The 16,430-nt window shown below is 38.2% G+C and overlaps 1 protein-coding gene across 1 annotated transcript in view; it reads left to right on the top strand.

The window, feature by feature from the left end:
• Positions 1-16,430, top strand: part of LOC125241816 (neprilysin-2) — an 80,970-nt gene that overhangs the window by 54,593 nt on the left and 9,947 nt on the right. Inside the window, exons 11-12 of the mRNA XM_048150460.1 lie at positions 10,212-10,301; positions 10,874-11,024. Coding sequence (XP_048006417.1) covers positions 10,212-10,301; positions 10,874-11,024 — 241 coding nt within the window. The remainder of the gene's footprint in view (positions 1-10,211; positions 10,302-10,873; positions 11,025-16,430) is intronic.

Here is a 16,430-nt window from a genome sequence, read left to right as displayed (position 1 = left end):
TGAGCAATAATATGATTAGTAGTTTTTATTGCACCGCGCTATGATAAAAAAATCGTAAAAACAATAAAAATATTCTTTTAAATAAACATAAATCAAATTTTAACAGGAAAACTACAATTATAGTCTTGATAATAATACTCTAATCCTTGGCAACGACTTTAACTGCCCCGCCTGTACACGGGTGAAGTAAATTAAAATGTCATGCATTAACTCATAATGTCATTGAAATTAAACGTTTAAAGCAACTTCTTCCTTCCAACTGATTCCTCTGTTCATCAAATCTTGTCGAGGTTAGGCATATCACTTTTCGCATAGCTCTACGGCGTATACCGTTACCGTCGGTGCCACCACTCCTTCGCTCGATCGGATCGGATACTCATCTTATCTTAAATCTGCGGGGGCCCTTCCAGATACACTTCGACCCATCGGGATCTTTTGTGCAATTACCCCCTTCGATCTTAAGATCCTTCAGCTATTCAGGAGCTTCTAAACCATCTCCACGTATCGGATGATGAGGCTCATGGGTAGCTCTTTGACGTCCTTTGGTACTAGGTAGCCTGCTCCAAAGTTCTTCATTCTTTGTCTGGCGAGTAGTGTTGAGTTCCTCACTCGTGAGGCACCTCATTTGTACCACTCATATTGTTAATTTGTCGCAGTACTTCACACGGCAAAAATGTATTGCATCACACTTCAACTCACCGCACTTCATTTTACTCGCTTGTGACAGTCGCAACACAAACACCTCACGCCTCACAAAGCATTCACGTACTTCAAATGTCACAAAAACGTCAAAACTCATCATCCACACGCGCGCCTCGCGGCCCTCAAATACTCGCTCGCAACAGTAGCAACACAAACACCTCATTCCTCACAGATCATGCACATACTTCAAATGTCACAAAACGTCAAAAACTCATCATCCACTCGCGCGCCTCGCGGCAGACGCGGCCCTCAAACTCCGTCGCGAGAGTCGACACCTCAAATGAAGTGATCAACCACACGTTCAGTTATCGAACTACAGACCTTATGGCCGGGACAAAAGGTCCACCGATAAAATAAAATGTATCGTTTGACTCGTTTGTACCGGAAATCGCTTTGTACCGGAAAGACAGAAGAGGCACTGTGACAACAACACTTCAAAAATCCTTTCAAAGTGAAACAGTTAGTTACGTTTACCATAAGAGGGAGTGAGACAGACACACGCGGGCTTCAAATTTGCCTCACCAAAAATACGTTACACATGACTCGAAAGAAAACAATCTTATGCGCCGCAAGTTTTCATACATTTTACGCCTTTTTGATCCCAGGATAGTTAACTTGCTCGCAAAAATCGCGCGAAAAATCAGACGATTTCGCGTGAACCACATCTTTTGTCTCTGTCGCATTTGTGAAGTCATGAATAAATGCAGCTGAGATGCAAAATGTTGTTTTTCGCGGCAGGTCTTCATTTTTGAATTTTTTGATAGCTATTATTGTGCTAACACATTGACCAGTATAACGTGATCTACCGCAGCAATAGAGTTTGTATGGCTATTGTTATGTGTAATCAGGGAGCTCTCTTAGACTGGACGTTGAAATGGTAACTCAAGTGTTTTGAATATTCGGAATACCAAGCATACCAACACAGAGGGCCAACCACTGAGAAGATGCGTTTACGAAGCTTGCTTAAAAACAATTACAAGATTACTGACCGAAATATAATATAAATTATGTGAAGCATGGTAGTTTAATTAAGTATTTAATCAGTAATAGAAAGAATAATTCATTTCTTAATTCAATAGAATGATAAATAAATCCGACACGAAACGTAATTCACAGGCGGTTGACGTTGACAGTAATGACAGTTTACAGAAGAAAAGTTAGTTTGTACGTACTTAGTTGCATTAGCAATATTTGCATAAAGTTTAGTTTTGTCCTACAGTGATAATACTAATAAATGAGCCAAAATGTAATAATGGTGACAACTTTTACACAATCAAATATACCTACCTGTGATTCTGCCTTAGTGTCATTTGTGTGCAAAAAAATAGTGAAACTGAACTGAAAAGACTTACCGGCGTCGCGAATGTTAATGGTGTTTTTAATTACTATCATATTGCTTTTAAAACACATGGAGTGGTAGGTTTGTTATTTTTATGTAAAAGTGGTACTAATTATAAAACAATACGAACTTTAGTTTGTTTTAAAACATGCAGTTTTATGGTAACTATGCTAATCAAAGTATGTTATTATTAAGCTGTTAATAATATGAAACCACTGTAATTTGTAGCAGTAATTTAAATGGAACAAACTGTAAATAATATTATTCAATGGCAAAATTAGACCTAGTTCCATAAAAACATCAAATTAAGTTGTTATGCAGGCCTCTATGACAGTCCTTGAAATATTTTTTAATTTTATCTATTTTCTCTTGTTAAATGTTCAAGTACTCATTATGACTAATGAAATTTAGTATGTATAAAGGATATTTACCTAGTACACAACTACACATACTAGTTTTTGTTGCCGATGGATTTTGTCAAACAGCCGATGCTAGAAAAAATATATATATACAGATCAGTACCTCACCTCATTTGAAGTAAGACATTGTAACACCTCATTTTTGGAAATGAGGTACTCATACAAACTCATTTGAAATTGATGTCCTACCCATCACTACTGGCGAGGGCGTGACATTCACACATTAGATGTCTGACGGTCTCTTCCTCTTCGCCGCACATGCGACAATCAGTGTAGTCAGCGTGTCCCATCTTGGCCAAAATTCCTTTGATCCCGTAATGGCCTGTGAACACCCCCGTTATAATTTGGAGTTGTCTTTTGCCTAGCTTTCCTAGCTTTTTGCTCCATCCAGATTCTACCCTCCGCATAAAGAGCTTTGAATGCTTCAGACCTACCAGGGCATCCCACTCTTTTTGGTGATTAGCCTTTGTTTGGTCTTTCATAGCCGTTTTAATGGTTCCTTGTGAAAGGCCCACAAAAGGTCCAGTGCAACCTATGAAGTTGTCTTCAGATCTGGCCTTGGCAAGTTCATCAGCGTTTTCATTGCCAATGAAGCCTTCGTGCCCCGATATCCATACCAGTTGCACCTTGTTTTGCCTTCCAAGCTTGTTAAGAGCTTGGATGCCGTTTAATACCAGTCTAGAGTCAACTCTGGGCGATGTGAAGGCTTTCTTTCCTTGGGTTTGTCTTACTATATTCTTATGTACACAGATAATTATTGAGTATGTCTCGGCTTGGAAGACAGTGGCATAATTGCCCATGCTGATACTACCACTGTAGTCACTAGTCATTTGCATAAATGCCTACGCCCGTACCAGATGCCATCTTGGACCGGATCGGATACTTAATATAAAAAGTTGAAAACTCTTTTCGTAGGCTCTTAACAAAAGCGTCCTGGTTAGGGTCTTAGAACAGGAATGAGCAAAGATATAGGTACTCGTTCAAAACAGAATAACCAAAAAAAGAGAAGACCAATTAGTCGAAGACACTTCCTATCCAGGTGTGGATCATTTTAGACCTTAGTTGCACAGTGGCTGGTACCAAAGTACCAATGGAAGGGGAGAGGTGATACATAAGTAAGTAAATTCTTTATTGTACCACCAACATTAAATATACAAGACATAAAATTTAAAAGAATGAAGAAGGAAGAGGTACAAAGCGAACTTATTTAAATATTCAAATCCAAAACGCCTCAAATTGCTCGGCAGCGATTTGATGGGTTTTAGTTTCCAAGCTGATCAGTAGATCGACTAAGATTTCAAAGTATAAGTAGTAATTAGACCGATTTTAGTGTATGCATGTAACTGAGGACTTAAAAGGAAAATGCCTTATATTTCTTAGTGAAGTGGGGGGCCACCACCGTCGCAGTTTATTAACGATCCAAGATACATGAACGCGCTGACTTTTTCGTACTGACGAAGTGCTTTTAAGTAACAGGATGCTGTCAAAACTAGCCAAAATCTCTGCCAGCTTACGTTGGAACGAAAGGTTAGATCGCTTTATCTCATTCAAATTTATGGCCGCCGTTCGACGCCCTTTCCACCGCCTCGCGATGAGACCGGGCAGAAGGTAAAATGTTGCATTTCGCTTCAGGTCGTACTTTACATTCGGAACTCGAGACTCTCGAGTACCTTGTAACTAAACCTCCGCTCACCTTACTTATTTACTTACTTACTTGACTAATCAACAGTATAGCTAACCCCCCTTTAAATATACCCCGTAAATTTGGCCTTGTAATCGTCTAGCGTGAATAAGTAGAACCCTTCGATGTGATCCGCAATAACACAGATCCTTTAATGAGTATCAGCTGTATTTTTGACTAATATTTAAATTTTTACTTATTTATATTTTAAAGAAGAATAAAGGTTATTGTAGCATAATAATATAGTGTTATAGAAGAGTATTTTATCAGATTTAGGCCTAGAAAGTTATATGTGAGAAAATTAATGACGTAATGAAGAAATTTTTAGAATAAAAGTTAGTGAGTGAAACATACATGAAATAAATATTAAAAAATATTTTGGTAATCATCCGCTACGCCTTATTAGTGGTCCCGGCTTGGGCAAGGGCTTGCGATGCGGTATGGGACCCCTGACCCGACCAAACCACTTTATCGGGAACCTAAGCAAGTAAGCCTGAAGGGCTATCTATCTACAAACTAACACCCTGTTTTTTTTTTTTGTTCCTTTTTCCCTAGCTAAACCCCCCGTTCCCCAATACTGCTAATAGACCATAACTTCTCGATCTTTCTAATGTTTTATCGAAACACCGAGCAGTTGCTAACTTTTATAAGAACTAAGTCTACTAACTTTTCTAAGCTTTTGACTTTCCATCAGTGGACGGCGCTCGCATGCCACTGGGCCCTATAACAAACCTATGCTTTTTATTCCAAAGAATAGTTTGTTTCCCTAACCAACTTGATAGAATTTACCTTGAAAAACCAGTTAGCAACACTAAGTGTCCCGCAGCCACACCGAAAAATCAGAAATTGCTATCACAATTATTAATTTCACTCAAATAAATTAAGTAATAAGAGATTTTATGAGTTCAAAGTTTTAGCAAGCAGTTTAAGATCATATACACCACATTTAAAATCCATCCACATTTAAACCATATAAATACACATTGACCAATTATATTTTAAGACCAATCGTAAAAGAACCCTACTTTCATAGAAATAGTGTGTGACGCTACCCTAATCCTATCGTTTTCCCTACTCTAGCATATCTGAAACACAGACCATCACTTACCATAGATCTAATATTCAGAATATGCACAAGTGTATCCCTACCATAAGCTGTACAGTTCAGCCAGCGAAGCTGAGATAGGCAACCTATAGGCTTGAGTTGGTTAGATACCCCCCTCTGCTTTTGCCCGCAGGCTAGGGTAGCAGAGAGTAGATCGCCCTATCCGTGTATATATCCAGTATTCTAGGACACACCAGTACCAGCCACATGGGAGACCCAGCTGCGATCAGACTTTACTTAGATATGGATCGATCACAACCGAAATCTCCAGCGACCAACGCCAGCATGAACCAAAGCACCGAGTAAATAAATATATATATATATAGGACCCCAGCCTCAAATACTGCCGACTTCAGTGAGCAAGGATTACTCCTAATGTCTTTCGTCAATCGTGAAAGTCCTCACTTCCATCTAACAGTTGGACTCTTTGAGACCGGTGAGAAAGTACGCTTTTGTAAATAGAAAAAAGCGCCCAAGCCTCCACTTGGAACAAAAAGCTCCTAAACGCCTTATGTTTAACACCGCAAGGTATAAAGCGCTTAACCGGACAACAGTCTGTCACAAACAATGATCTGGCTTATAACTCTCACAAAATAACCCCATAGAAAATTACTCAATTCAATTTTACTGACCAACTAAATAAACGAATGAAGTTTCCTTTTCGTGCTATAATCTAAGCTTAGTTTTGCAAGAATTACTCCCCACAAAACCAAACACAGACTTATCTCCAAGCACCAGCCATACATCGACCCAGTCTTTGTATTGCTTGACGGCACTCATGAAACAAAGCACAGAAAACTTCACTACACTTTAATTTAAATGTAACACTACACTATAAATAGAACACTAAAATAAACCCACAACTGACGGTAAAGCAATTCCACCACCGGTCCAAGTTCAACTGTACGACGATATTATCCCCGCACAATCAAACAGAGACACAATTTCAAAGTTTACAATCACTTAGAATAATTTCCAAGTAAAAACAAACAAAGAAACAATAGCAGAACAACTTCACTCACCAGTATAATACACGAAAGCCAGAGACACTGTTAGTCTTGTAGATATTTTAAGAATGACGCGCGTCAGCTCGCTCCGACCCTTTTATAGTATCTATTAGAGACATAACAGAGACTGGGGACATAATGGAGACTGGAGACATACTGGAGACTTAACAGAGACATAACAGGGACATAATGGAGACTGGAGACATAATGGAGACATAACAGAGACATACTGGAGACTGGAGACATAACAGAGACATACTGGAGACTGGATACATAATGGAGACATACTGGAGACTGGAGACATAATGGAGACATAACAGAGACATACTGGGGACTGGAGACATACCGGAGACATAACAGAGACTTAATGGAGACATAATGGAGACTGGAGACATAATGGAGACTGGAGACCTAATGGAGACATAATGGAGACTGGAGACCTACTGGAGACATAACAGAGACATACTGGGGACTGGAGACATACCGGAGACATAACAGAGACATAATGGAGACATAATGGAGACTGGAGACCTACTGGGGACATAATGGAGACATAATGGAGACTGGAGACCTAATGGAGACATAATGGAGACTGGAGACTGCTTTGTTTACTAAGCCGTACACCCTATACATTTAACGTCCATGTTCTCTCAGCAAATAATCGTTTACCTATCAGTAGTAACACCTGCATGATTGCACGTGTTTTAAAGAGAGACAGAGCTATTGATATTGATTCCTATCTGATCCAGTAGTGGAACATTCCATAAATCGATAAATATTTTTACGTAAATATTATTTTGTGAAAGATTGTTTAAATCAATTTAGTAAGTAACTTCGCAATGAAAGATCACATTTGTTCCTAATTGTTACATTGAATGATATATTCAGAAAGTATAATAATCAATATTAGTGATTATTACCTCTCTGACTTGTAATTGGAACCAAGACGCAATATCGGAACGCCATTCGTTTGACAGATCAGATTGTTAGTGTCAACAATCCATCCATGTGGATATAGTTTGTAAATAAGCTTTTTTCCAATAAGTTGTGCATCGAATTATAGTGAATTCTATGAGTGAAGACGTGACTAAACATGTGATAAAGCTTCAAAGATATTATTTGTCAAAATATCCAACGAAATCCCAAAGGAAATATGCACTAAAAAGTTGGTCAAGGAAAAGTTGATTCGCCGTAAGTTTTATATGTAATAACGAGTCCATTTCCTCGTCATAGATGCTTGTTCTGTTACAACCTGTCATTTTTTTCTCGTCTCGAATGAAGCCGAAATTCTCGAGAATTCTCGAGTTCGAGACTCTCGAGCAGAACCCTAATCACTACGTTTGTTCAATTCTGACTTCACCGGTTTTTTACATAAACAAATCACTTTATTTCATACATTTGATAGTTCACTATTGAAATTTTTATACGTACCTATTTATAAATCTCAATGGCTTATCGTACCAATTTCGGTATATAATAACGCCACGTTCCGTCGAAATTACCTTAGGACTGTGAAACTCGATCCAATGATTTGCACCCGAATCAAAATTCTTCAATAAGAAAATAGTTTAATAGTAGCAATACTTCCGTGCACCGTGAGCATTGCGAGAAATTTTAACCACGCATTTCTGAGGCTAAAGGAAAGAATTTTTCTAAAAACCTCATTTTTGAAAGCTTTCATTTCGTACTTTTGGACATCTATCAATGAGGATAGTGAGACTAATTCTCCATAATGGCATCAACATCGTTAAAAAAGCCTTTTGTACTGAGTAACAATAAGAAAATATTTTTTTTTCAATTGGTCATAACTCTGAAACTAGGCGAAATCTAGAAAAGTGTATATGACATTTTAGTCTTAAAATGGGATCAGGAATATGCTCTTAAAGTCTCTCGCAATGCTCACGAGTACCGTGTATAAAGTACAGTGTTTTTTTTTTCTTTATTTTATTTAGTTCGAGTCCAGGGCGAGGCAAGCGAGTTTTAGAAAATCTTTAAATACAGTTTTGTTTCTTTTTAATTGTCTTCTTTAAGTAAAATGAGGCAGCTTAAGGATTTAAGGTAGCTTCCCTCCAGGGCCCCACTTATTTTTCCACACACGTATTAATTCATTTATGTATTATGTATGAAAAACAAATTGATTTTTTTAAATTCATATAAAACCCGGTAGCTTCTGTTACTGATCCTAACGCCGTTTTGAATTTAACGAAGATCAAAAAAAAGCACGGTGTATAATTAAGTTTTTTATCTGTCTACCAAAATCTTAATTCAAAATAAAATATGAAAAGTAAAACCATTACCCACTCATTATCCATGATCCGTATTAGTTGCACATTTAAAGAGTTCCAGTTTTGTTTGCCCACTCTATCTTTTCTATTTGGTAGGTACATTTTTGGAGCGTTTTTCCATCTACTATTGAAGCTGACTGCTCTCATAGTGATCAATACCAACATAATGATTATTCTACTGAATTGATAATCCCTGTACCACTAAATTCTAATAGGAAAACTCGTTCTAGGAAAGGTATTATACCTTTCCTAGAACGAATATAATAAATTCTAGGTATGTACCTACTCGTTTATATCAGGCTTATTGTGAATTTCCAGCAAGCGTACTTATTCAGATGTTGTTAACTGAATCGATTGATGTACGTGCTTATGATCCGTGAATAAATAATTATACGAGATATTAGCTGCAGTCTCACATCAGAATATAATGTTTAATATCTATAAGCAAGGACCGTATATTATAATACCGGGACAGACAATGCCCATACAAAAAGCTTAAAACTAGATGGCGCTGTTTCGCAGCCTGAAAGTGGCCAAAATCATATTTACCCCAAATATTTTTGCGTGTTTTTTTATTTTTTTATAAGAACAAATGACACGAAATGACATTTTAATATTATGATATAACGTCAATAGACGCATCGAAAACGCCTGGAAGAGCTTCTGGTCCATGAAAGCGCTATTGAAGGGTGACCTTCCCCTGTGTCTCAAGCGCAAACTCATTGACATGTGTATCCTGCCTATCCTAACCTATGGTGCTCAAACGTGGTCGTTAACGGAGGCTTTAAAGTCCAAACTAAAGGTTTGTCAGCGGGCGATGGAGCGCAGTATACTGGGTGTTCGCAGAACTGATCGAATCAGAAACACGGAACTGCGCTCCAGAACTCGAGTAGTAGATGTAGGTGCCAAGACCGCTAAGCTTAAGTGGGACTGGGCTGGACACGTCTGTCGCATGCATCCTGAAAGGTGGGCTAAAATGGTTACCGAGTGGGACCCACGGACTACGATAGATGGTGTAGGTAGAGGTACAGGCAGACCAAAAAGGAGATGGTGCGACGATCTGGAAAAATTTATCCCAACTGGTGGGGAAATGCGAGTGATAGGGTCGAGTGGAGGAAGAGAGGGGAGGCCTTTGCCCAGCAGTGGGACACTAACGCTGGCTAGAAAAAAAAAAAACGTCAATACACATTTTGAAAAATATAAATTTGTAGGCATCATCAGTGTAGTTATGATGGTGCTAAAAAATGGAGGTACGATTCTTAGTATGAGGATTGTAAATCCTATATAAATAATCCTTGTTATAAGTAGGTATATTTATTTTCCACTAAATCTGTGACAGCTTTCATTTAAAATACTCAGGATTGGGCCCAAGTGGCCCCATTTGTTTGGTTTAAATTAGTTTTCAATTTTGTGAAATCATAAGATATTATTAGTACGTATTAAGTTCAAAATGTTTTGCCTCGCTTTGTTTAACATGAAACAACTACCTTAGAACAACGTTTATTTTTGAGAATGGTTGGACAGGGGGACACCAGCCCCTCTAGCACAACTTGCCTTGTCGCGCGCGAGTCCATACTTGAAGTCGCGCTTGATGTACGGACTCGCGCGCGACAAGGCAAGTTGCGCTAAAGGGTCAGGCACCCTATTTTACGCCAGATATTTTTTTTTTTCAGTATGTCAATTGCTGTGGGAGCTCTGTACATCCGAAAATATTTCAATGAAAACTCGAAGGCCAACGCTCTTGAAATGGTGAATGACATTAGGTGAGTTTACATTTTAGTAACTTCTTAACTTTGAAGGTCACAAGGTATTCGTGGTTCTTCAACTAACTATTTAAGTAATTTTATTTATAACTACGTCGGGGGCAAACGAGCATACGTCCCACCTGATAATGAGCAGTTTCCATAGACTAACCCATAAAAATCGTTAAAACCCATAAAGATATCAAACCGATAAAAATCGTTTGTGCCTTTCCGACGTATTGGTGTTATAGAAAGGGACATACGATTTTTATCGGCTTGTTATTATGAAAAAGGGGGTAAGCCCAAACTCCCCAAAGGTCAACTGTACTGATGTAGCAAGTTAGTAACTTGTTTCCGTAATGCAGTAAAGCCAAACCAGAAATATATGATATTGTCCGGAGGACGCTGTTATTCTGATGTATGGGGTGACAGCTCAGTGTAGTATGAAGAAAATAGTTGTTTTGAAATGCCGCAACATGGCGCGTAGTCATATATTTCTGGTCAGGCTTTAAATATACCTGTATAGAAGTTATGCGAAAGTACTTGTCTCGTCGGTCAGTTACTTGGTTGACGTGTGTGTGTGTGTGGCGCAGGCAACAGTTCCGCAAGACGCTGGAGGAGGTGGAGTGGATGGACGAGCGCACGCGCAGCGCCGCGCTCGACAAGGCCGACGCCATGGCCTCGCACATCGCCTACCCCAGCGAGATGCTCGACGACGAGAAGCTCATTAAATTCTATGGCGGAGTAAGTAGCACCAAACATATAATATACCTACCTACATACAACTAAAGATAAATAAAGCCTAAGAAAAAAAAATGTACCTCAGACACGTCAAGTAAAAAACATACTCCTTCAGATGGTTAGATAGCGATCAGTATTTGTCACGTAGGTAAAGGATAATATACGCCATATTAACTAAGGTTCTTTAAATTTCAACCCTGTGTCAAGAGATGACTGTATTTTTTAATAAAAAATGTTTAATTACATAATATCCCTTTACAATACTCCATTCTCTGTGACATTTACTAACCGTATTAATTCACCGCACAGAGAACCTCCTATAGAGTAGCAGTCTTGTATATTTTGTTCGCGATACGAGTCACCAGTGTTTGCGGTGCGCGGAGCGGGCGGGGAATGTGTTAAGCGCGCTGTGATTGGCCGTTTCAAGGACGGCGGGCAGTCGCGCCAGATGAAAAGGGACAGAAGTATGACTGTCCCTCTACTGACGCGTAAGTGGCCAATGTACTCGTAAGTTGACCTATGCCGGCTCTGAATAAATTATAAATATGACTTATTTGTGGAATATAATGCCGTCTGTTTTTAAATTTGAGCTTCTTGTTACATTTCCACACCATTTCACACTACAGGTGGACATCTTTAAGGCATCAAAATACCCTTTTCCAATTTTTTAGTGCGAAAAACACGCGCTGCTTTCGGGTCTGTTACTTGGTCGATACTGATCGGGCACGGCGAGCGCCCGCGCTTATATCAGTGCAAATACTAGGAAGGCTGGCGACCGCGAGTCGTCTTGTAATGGATGTCTATAGGGGTTGGTCTGTGATTCACCGGATGTAACTCCCACGTTGCCCGACAATCGGTCGGAAAAACTCGTTGGGCGACAATCCTCTCCTATTTCAGCATAGTGACAATGGTCACCTGACGTTGGTGATGATGGCAATGTATATTTTCATTTTCACCATGATGAAATAAGCTCCAACTCGTGTCCTACGAGATACTCACCCCTGAACATCAGTCTTCTAAGATAGTGGAAATTATATTGCATATTTACATTGTGTCAGTATACATTTGTAATATTCTGTCGGTCGGACTCCATTTTTCCTTAAAGAAGCGTTTTCCCGTCTCCAATGGGGTCAGGGCCCGAAGCGTCCGAACCGACCGGTTATTAAAATAACAGCACCTAAAGTGAGAATCGACACATCACAAAGCGAATCGAATGTCTCTTACATATTACGATTTAACCTTTCTTGGGAGTCACTCATAACATAAATAACACATCAGTAGTACTTATATCTAATTTATACTTGCCGACCAACCATGGCAACACATTAACAAGACTAATTAGAGAATGAAACTGATATGGAAATGCCAAAAATATTACCATGTCAAAACAGAAAAAGGTTGTCGTGATGTATATTAGCAATTCGCAACGTCTCACGTTGCGTGTCGCCGTGTCACGACCCTCATCACGTATGACCAGCGACATCATATTTCGATGTGCCGCGCCGTTGCCGCGACATTTTATGAGTGTGCTGAGGGACGCCCGCTTTTCCTTTTAATTCAAGTGAAATAATATAGGTAGGTAGACCTACTAATACGAACTATATACATAGACTTGAAATATTTTTGAATCCCCTCTCATAATAGTTATTTGTTTTACAAGGGGGCAAAGTATAGTTGTGTAACCGCACGTGCCAGTAATGATACCCGAGCAGCGAAAGATTCCAATATTTTCCAAAAAGTGGAATCTTGAGCGTTGCGAGGGTTTCAAGGCACGATGGTTAAACAAACTTAGCCACCGAGTGAACCACAAAGTTTTTCACCACAGCAATACGAACAAAATTCTGACTACTTAAGTACAAAAAATATCAAACTAAATCAAATCCATCAATCTATTCAATATTTATAATTCAAAATCATCATTTACCTATAGATAAATTTTATCAACCAGCTTAAGACATCAAGTTAAAATTTGTATGAAATTACTTTGCACTCTTGTGGATAAAATGCAATTTTGCTATCTGTTTTCGAATAGCAAAGTAAGCCTTTACCAGTTGGTGTGGTGAAAAAATAAATTTTAAATTATCCAGATATTTTCATGACGTGTATCTAAAACTTTGTATTAAACACAATGGGTCCAATTCAAATAATGCTTCTAAGATAGAATACCGATCTGTTCGTGTCAAATGTGACATATATATTAGACCAAAATGTCTCTTTTGACAATGATAGATCGGTTTCGTTTTCGATTCCTCTCCTACGATTTAAAATGTATCTACCTAAAACTTAGTGATCAATGCTCTTTGCCTATAATATAACATGGTCTTTCCTAAACACCTAAATATGCAGCTACTTTGTGTCTTCACATGTAGATACTGCAATGCAAATGATGACTAAACTAGTTTTCCCCTCACTAGCTCGGAAACACGTGTTTTGTCCTTTAATACCAGCGGGTAAAAACGCATTTTATCCACTAGTGGGTAAAGTAATTTGACCTTGAATAAAGTCAAATGAACTGCTTTAAAATTGATAAAAGTGGGTGAATCTAGTAATAAAGATGATTTACCACCTGTGGAACTACTGGAAGCAGTGATAAACGCATTTTTTGCGTTGTAGTTTCCTCGCTATAGTGAGGGGAAAAGTTTTGTGTTACACTCGACTGCAAATGTATTTTACTTCTCGTGTGTTAAAAAACTCAAAAGTTCAGGATTCTATTCTCGAACCACTCGCTTCGCTCGTGGTTCAACTATAGAATCCTTTCACTTGCTCGTTTTTCAATTCCACACTCGGCGTTAAAATACAACTTTGCCCCCTTGTATAACAAATAACTATTAAGTGAATGGACGGTAAACATTTGCCTACCTCATCGTAACCTTGAACTTACAGCAGCCAATGCAAGTTATAATTCATAGCCTGGCGTTGGTCGGAGCACCGTACAATCTAAAATGTATGATCCAAGTGCCGCCCTAACGACTTGAAGGGATGGGCCATAAATAATAACAAGGCCGCAAGCAGCCACGCTAACACACAGTTTAAAGCCCATACCTACTTAATACGGTTTGCATTTGCAATGAAGTCTTTACAAGGGCATTTACATTATCGAACATGTTATGTATTCCGGAATCCACGTAGGTACTCAGGTACTTAGGTGCTTTACGTAGATATTGATGCTGATCGATTCAATTACCTAGTAGTAAAAACAGCAAACTTATGATAGATAATTTAGAATATTCCGTCCTGCTTTTGACTTCTAATGTAGGTAGGTAATTTATTTGAAATACACACTGATAAATTTTAACTAAAATGGATATAGGTAATAGGTACTTTCCCGATTGACTGGGAAATATATCGGCAACTAAAATTTTTAGTGTAAGCTGTAGGCCCGGTTCAATTCCCAGCTCGTAATTTTGTTTGTTTATCCTCCTAAGGCCCAACCAAGCAAATAAAAAAAAATGCCACTCATTTTTTTTACTTATCCTTGTAAGGCCCAATGTACATAGTAATGTAAACGAATTTGAATCTTTCATGAACCAAATAAAGTAGAATTTCCCTTGTTACATTGCTTTTTGAAACAAACGAAAATCTTACCGATTTACTTATAGAACAAGGTTGAAATTCAAAATGGGAAATCGAATTATGGTGGGCCTTACGAGATTTTACTACAGACTATAGAGGTTTGTTTTATTTCGAACGGATCAAATCTAATGCAACTCTGTTCCAGTATAAATCGATTTGAATTTAATCGAACTGAATAAGTACTACATGTAGGACCTTGGGCCTTAGGAGGCTAAATCTATTCCAGTTTCAAATGTATATATAGTACTGTCGCGTAACCATAATAATATAATATAAATTAAATACCTAGTTAAAAACGAAAAATATAAAAAAAAAACATCATGGCCGTTGACATGGGAATAAATGAAGAGCGTTTACTTTTTATTATTGGACCCAAAAATATACACCTACAATTTCCGTAAAGTTTATGCTATCGAGTCGGGTACATATTCCAAAAAAACAAAAACTCTTGTAGACCCTGGTCAGCAACGATGCAAGCGTTTACTGTCGTGTATAAGTACCTACAATAATTTACCGCAATACATATTATTTCAAATAACGAATACTTATATGCTGCCATGACTACAGTCCTTATGAAGAGAAGGGAACGGAAGATTTTTCTCGTGTAGGCTGGTTCTGCCTATTTAAATATTCCTCTAACACAGATTAGCCTCTTAATTGGCTGCTTATGTGTAATTTCTCACATTTCATATTTCTTTCAAATCATATTTTATTTATTTAACTAGGTAAGCATAAAGTGTCTAGACAAGAACTCACATGCTAGTTTGTTAGATCTACGAATAAATAATAGTTATTTGTTATACAAGGGAGCAAAGTTGTATTTTAACGCAGAGTGTGGAATTGAAAAACGAGCAAGGGAAAGGATTCTATAGTTGAACCACGAGTGAAGCGAGTGGTTCGGGAATAGAATCCTGAACTTGCGAGTTTTTGAACACACGAGAAGTAAAATACATTTGCACCCGAGTGTAACACAATACTTTTCCCCTCACTATAGGGAGGAAAATACAACGCAAAAAACGCGTTTATCACTGCTTCCAGTAGTTCCACAGGTGGTAAATCATCGTCATCACTAGATTCACTCACTTTTATCAGTTTCAAAGCAGAAAAAATGACTATATTCAAGATGAAATTACTTTATGCACTAGTGGATAAAATGCGTTTTTACCCGCTGGTATTAAAGGAGAAAACACGGGTTTCCGAGCTAGTGAGAGGAAAAATAATATTTCAGGTAATTGCATAATGCTTTTCATTTGGGTTTACAATATACCTATTCTAAAGTTTAAAATGATGTTTGAATAGATAAGATATGGAAGTACCTACAGTTGCCTAATTCGGATACTTGATGCAGAGCTATGGTCCTAAACCGTATATACTCGTACGTAAACCATTCTTTCATCTCATTCAAGTAACAAAAGAGCGTAACGGCAAATATTGTGACTGTATTACAATAAGTGCCGTATGCCGTATGTAGTGCGAGGGGCATGCAAAGTAAAGAAGCACCTCTATCTATGCTCATTTCATTTCTTTCATACTGCCATGTCAAAAACCATAGTACAGGCTGATTAATCGAAGTCATGTTTATTAAATTAGCTATTTGTGTACTGAATACATGGGCTAAATTTGTCGATTCGTTGGCGCTGACTCGACGAAAATAACGACTTTTAAAAACTCAATAAATTTTTGGAATAAAACTAATGTTTGTCCTCTGGCATTAAACAACTATTTATTTATTGGACGAAGGTATACATATATCCTATTGCATTAGCGAGACATGGCAGCCCATGAGATAGCATGTACCTTTTATTCAGATAGTCGTAACAACTTGTTCGCACTCCC

Source organism: Leguminivora glycinivorella, chromosome Z, assembly GCF_023078275.1.
Source record: "Leguminivora glycinivorella isolate SPB_JAAS2020 chromosome Z, LegGlyc_1.1, whole genome shotgun sequence".
Lineage (NCBI taxonomy): Eukaryota > Metazoa > Arthropoda > Insecta > Lepidoptera > Tortricidae > Leguminivora > Leguminivora glycinivorella.
Note: the sequence above shows the minus strand (reverse complement) of the source record. Positions and strands in the feature narration are given on the sequence as shown.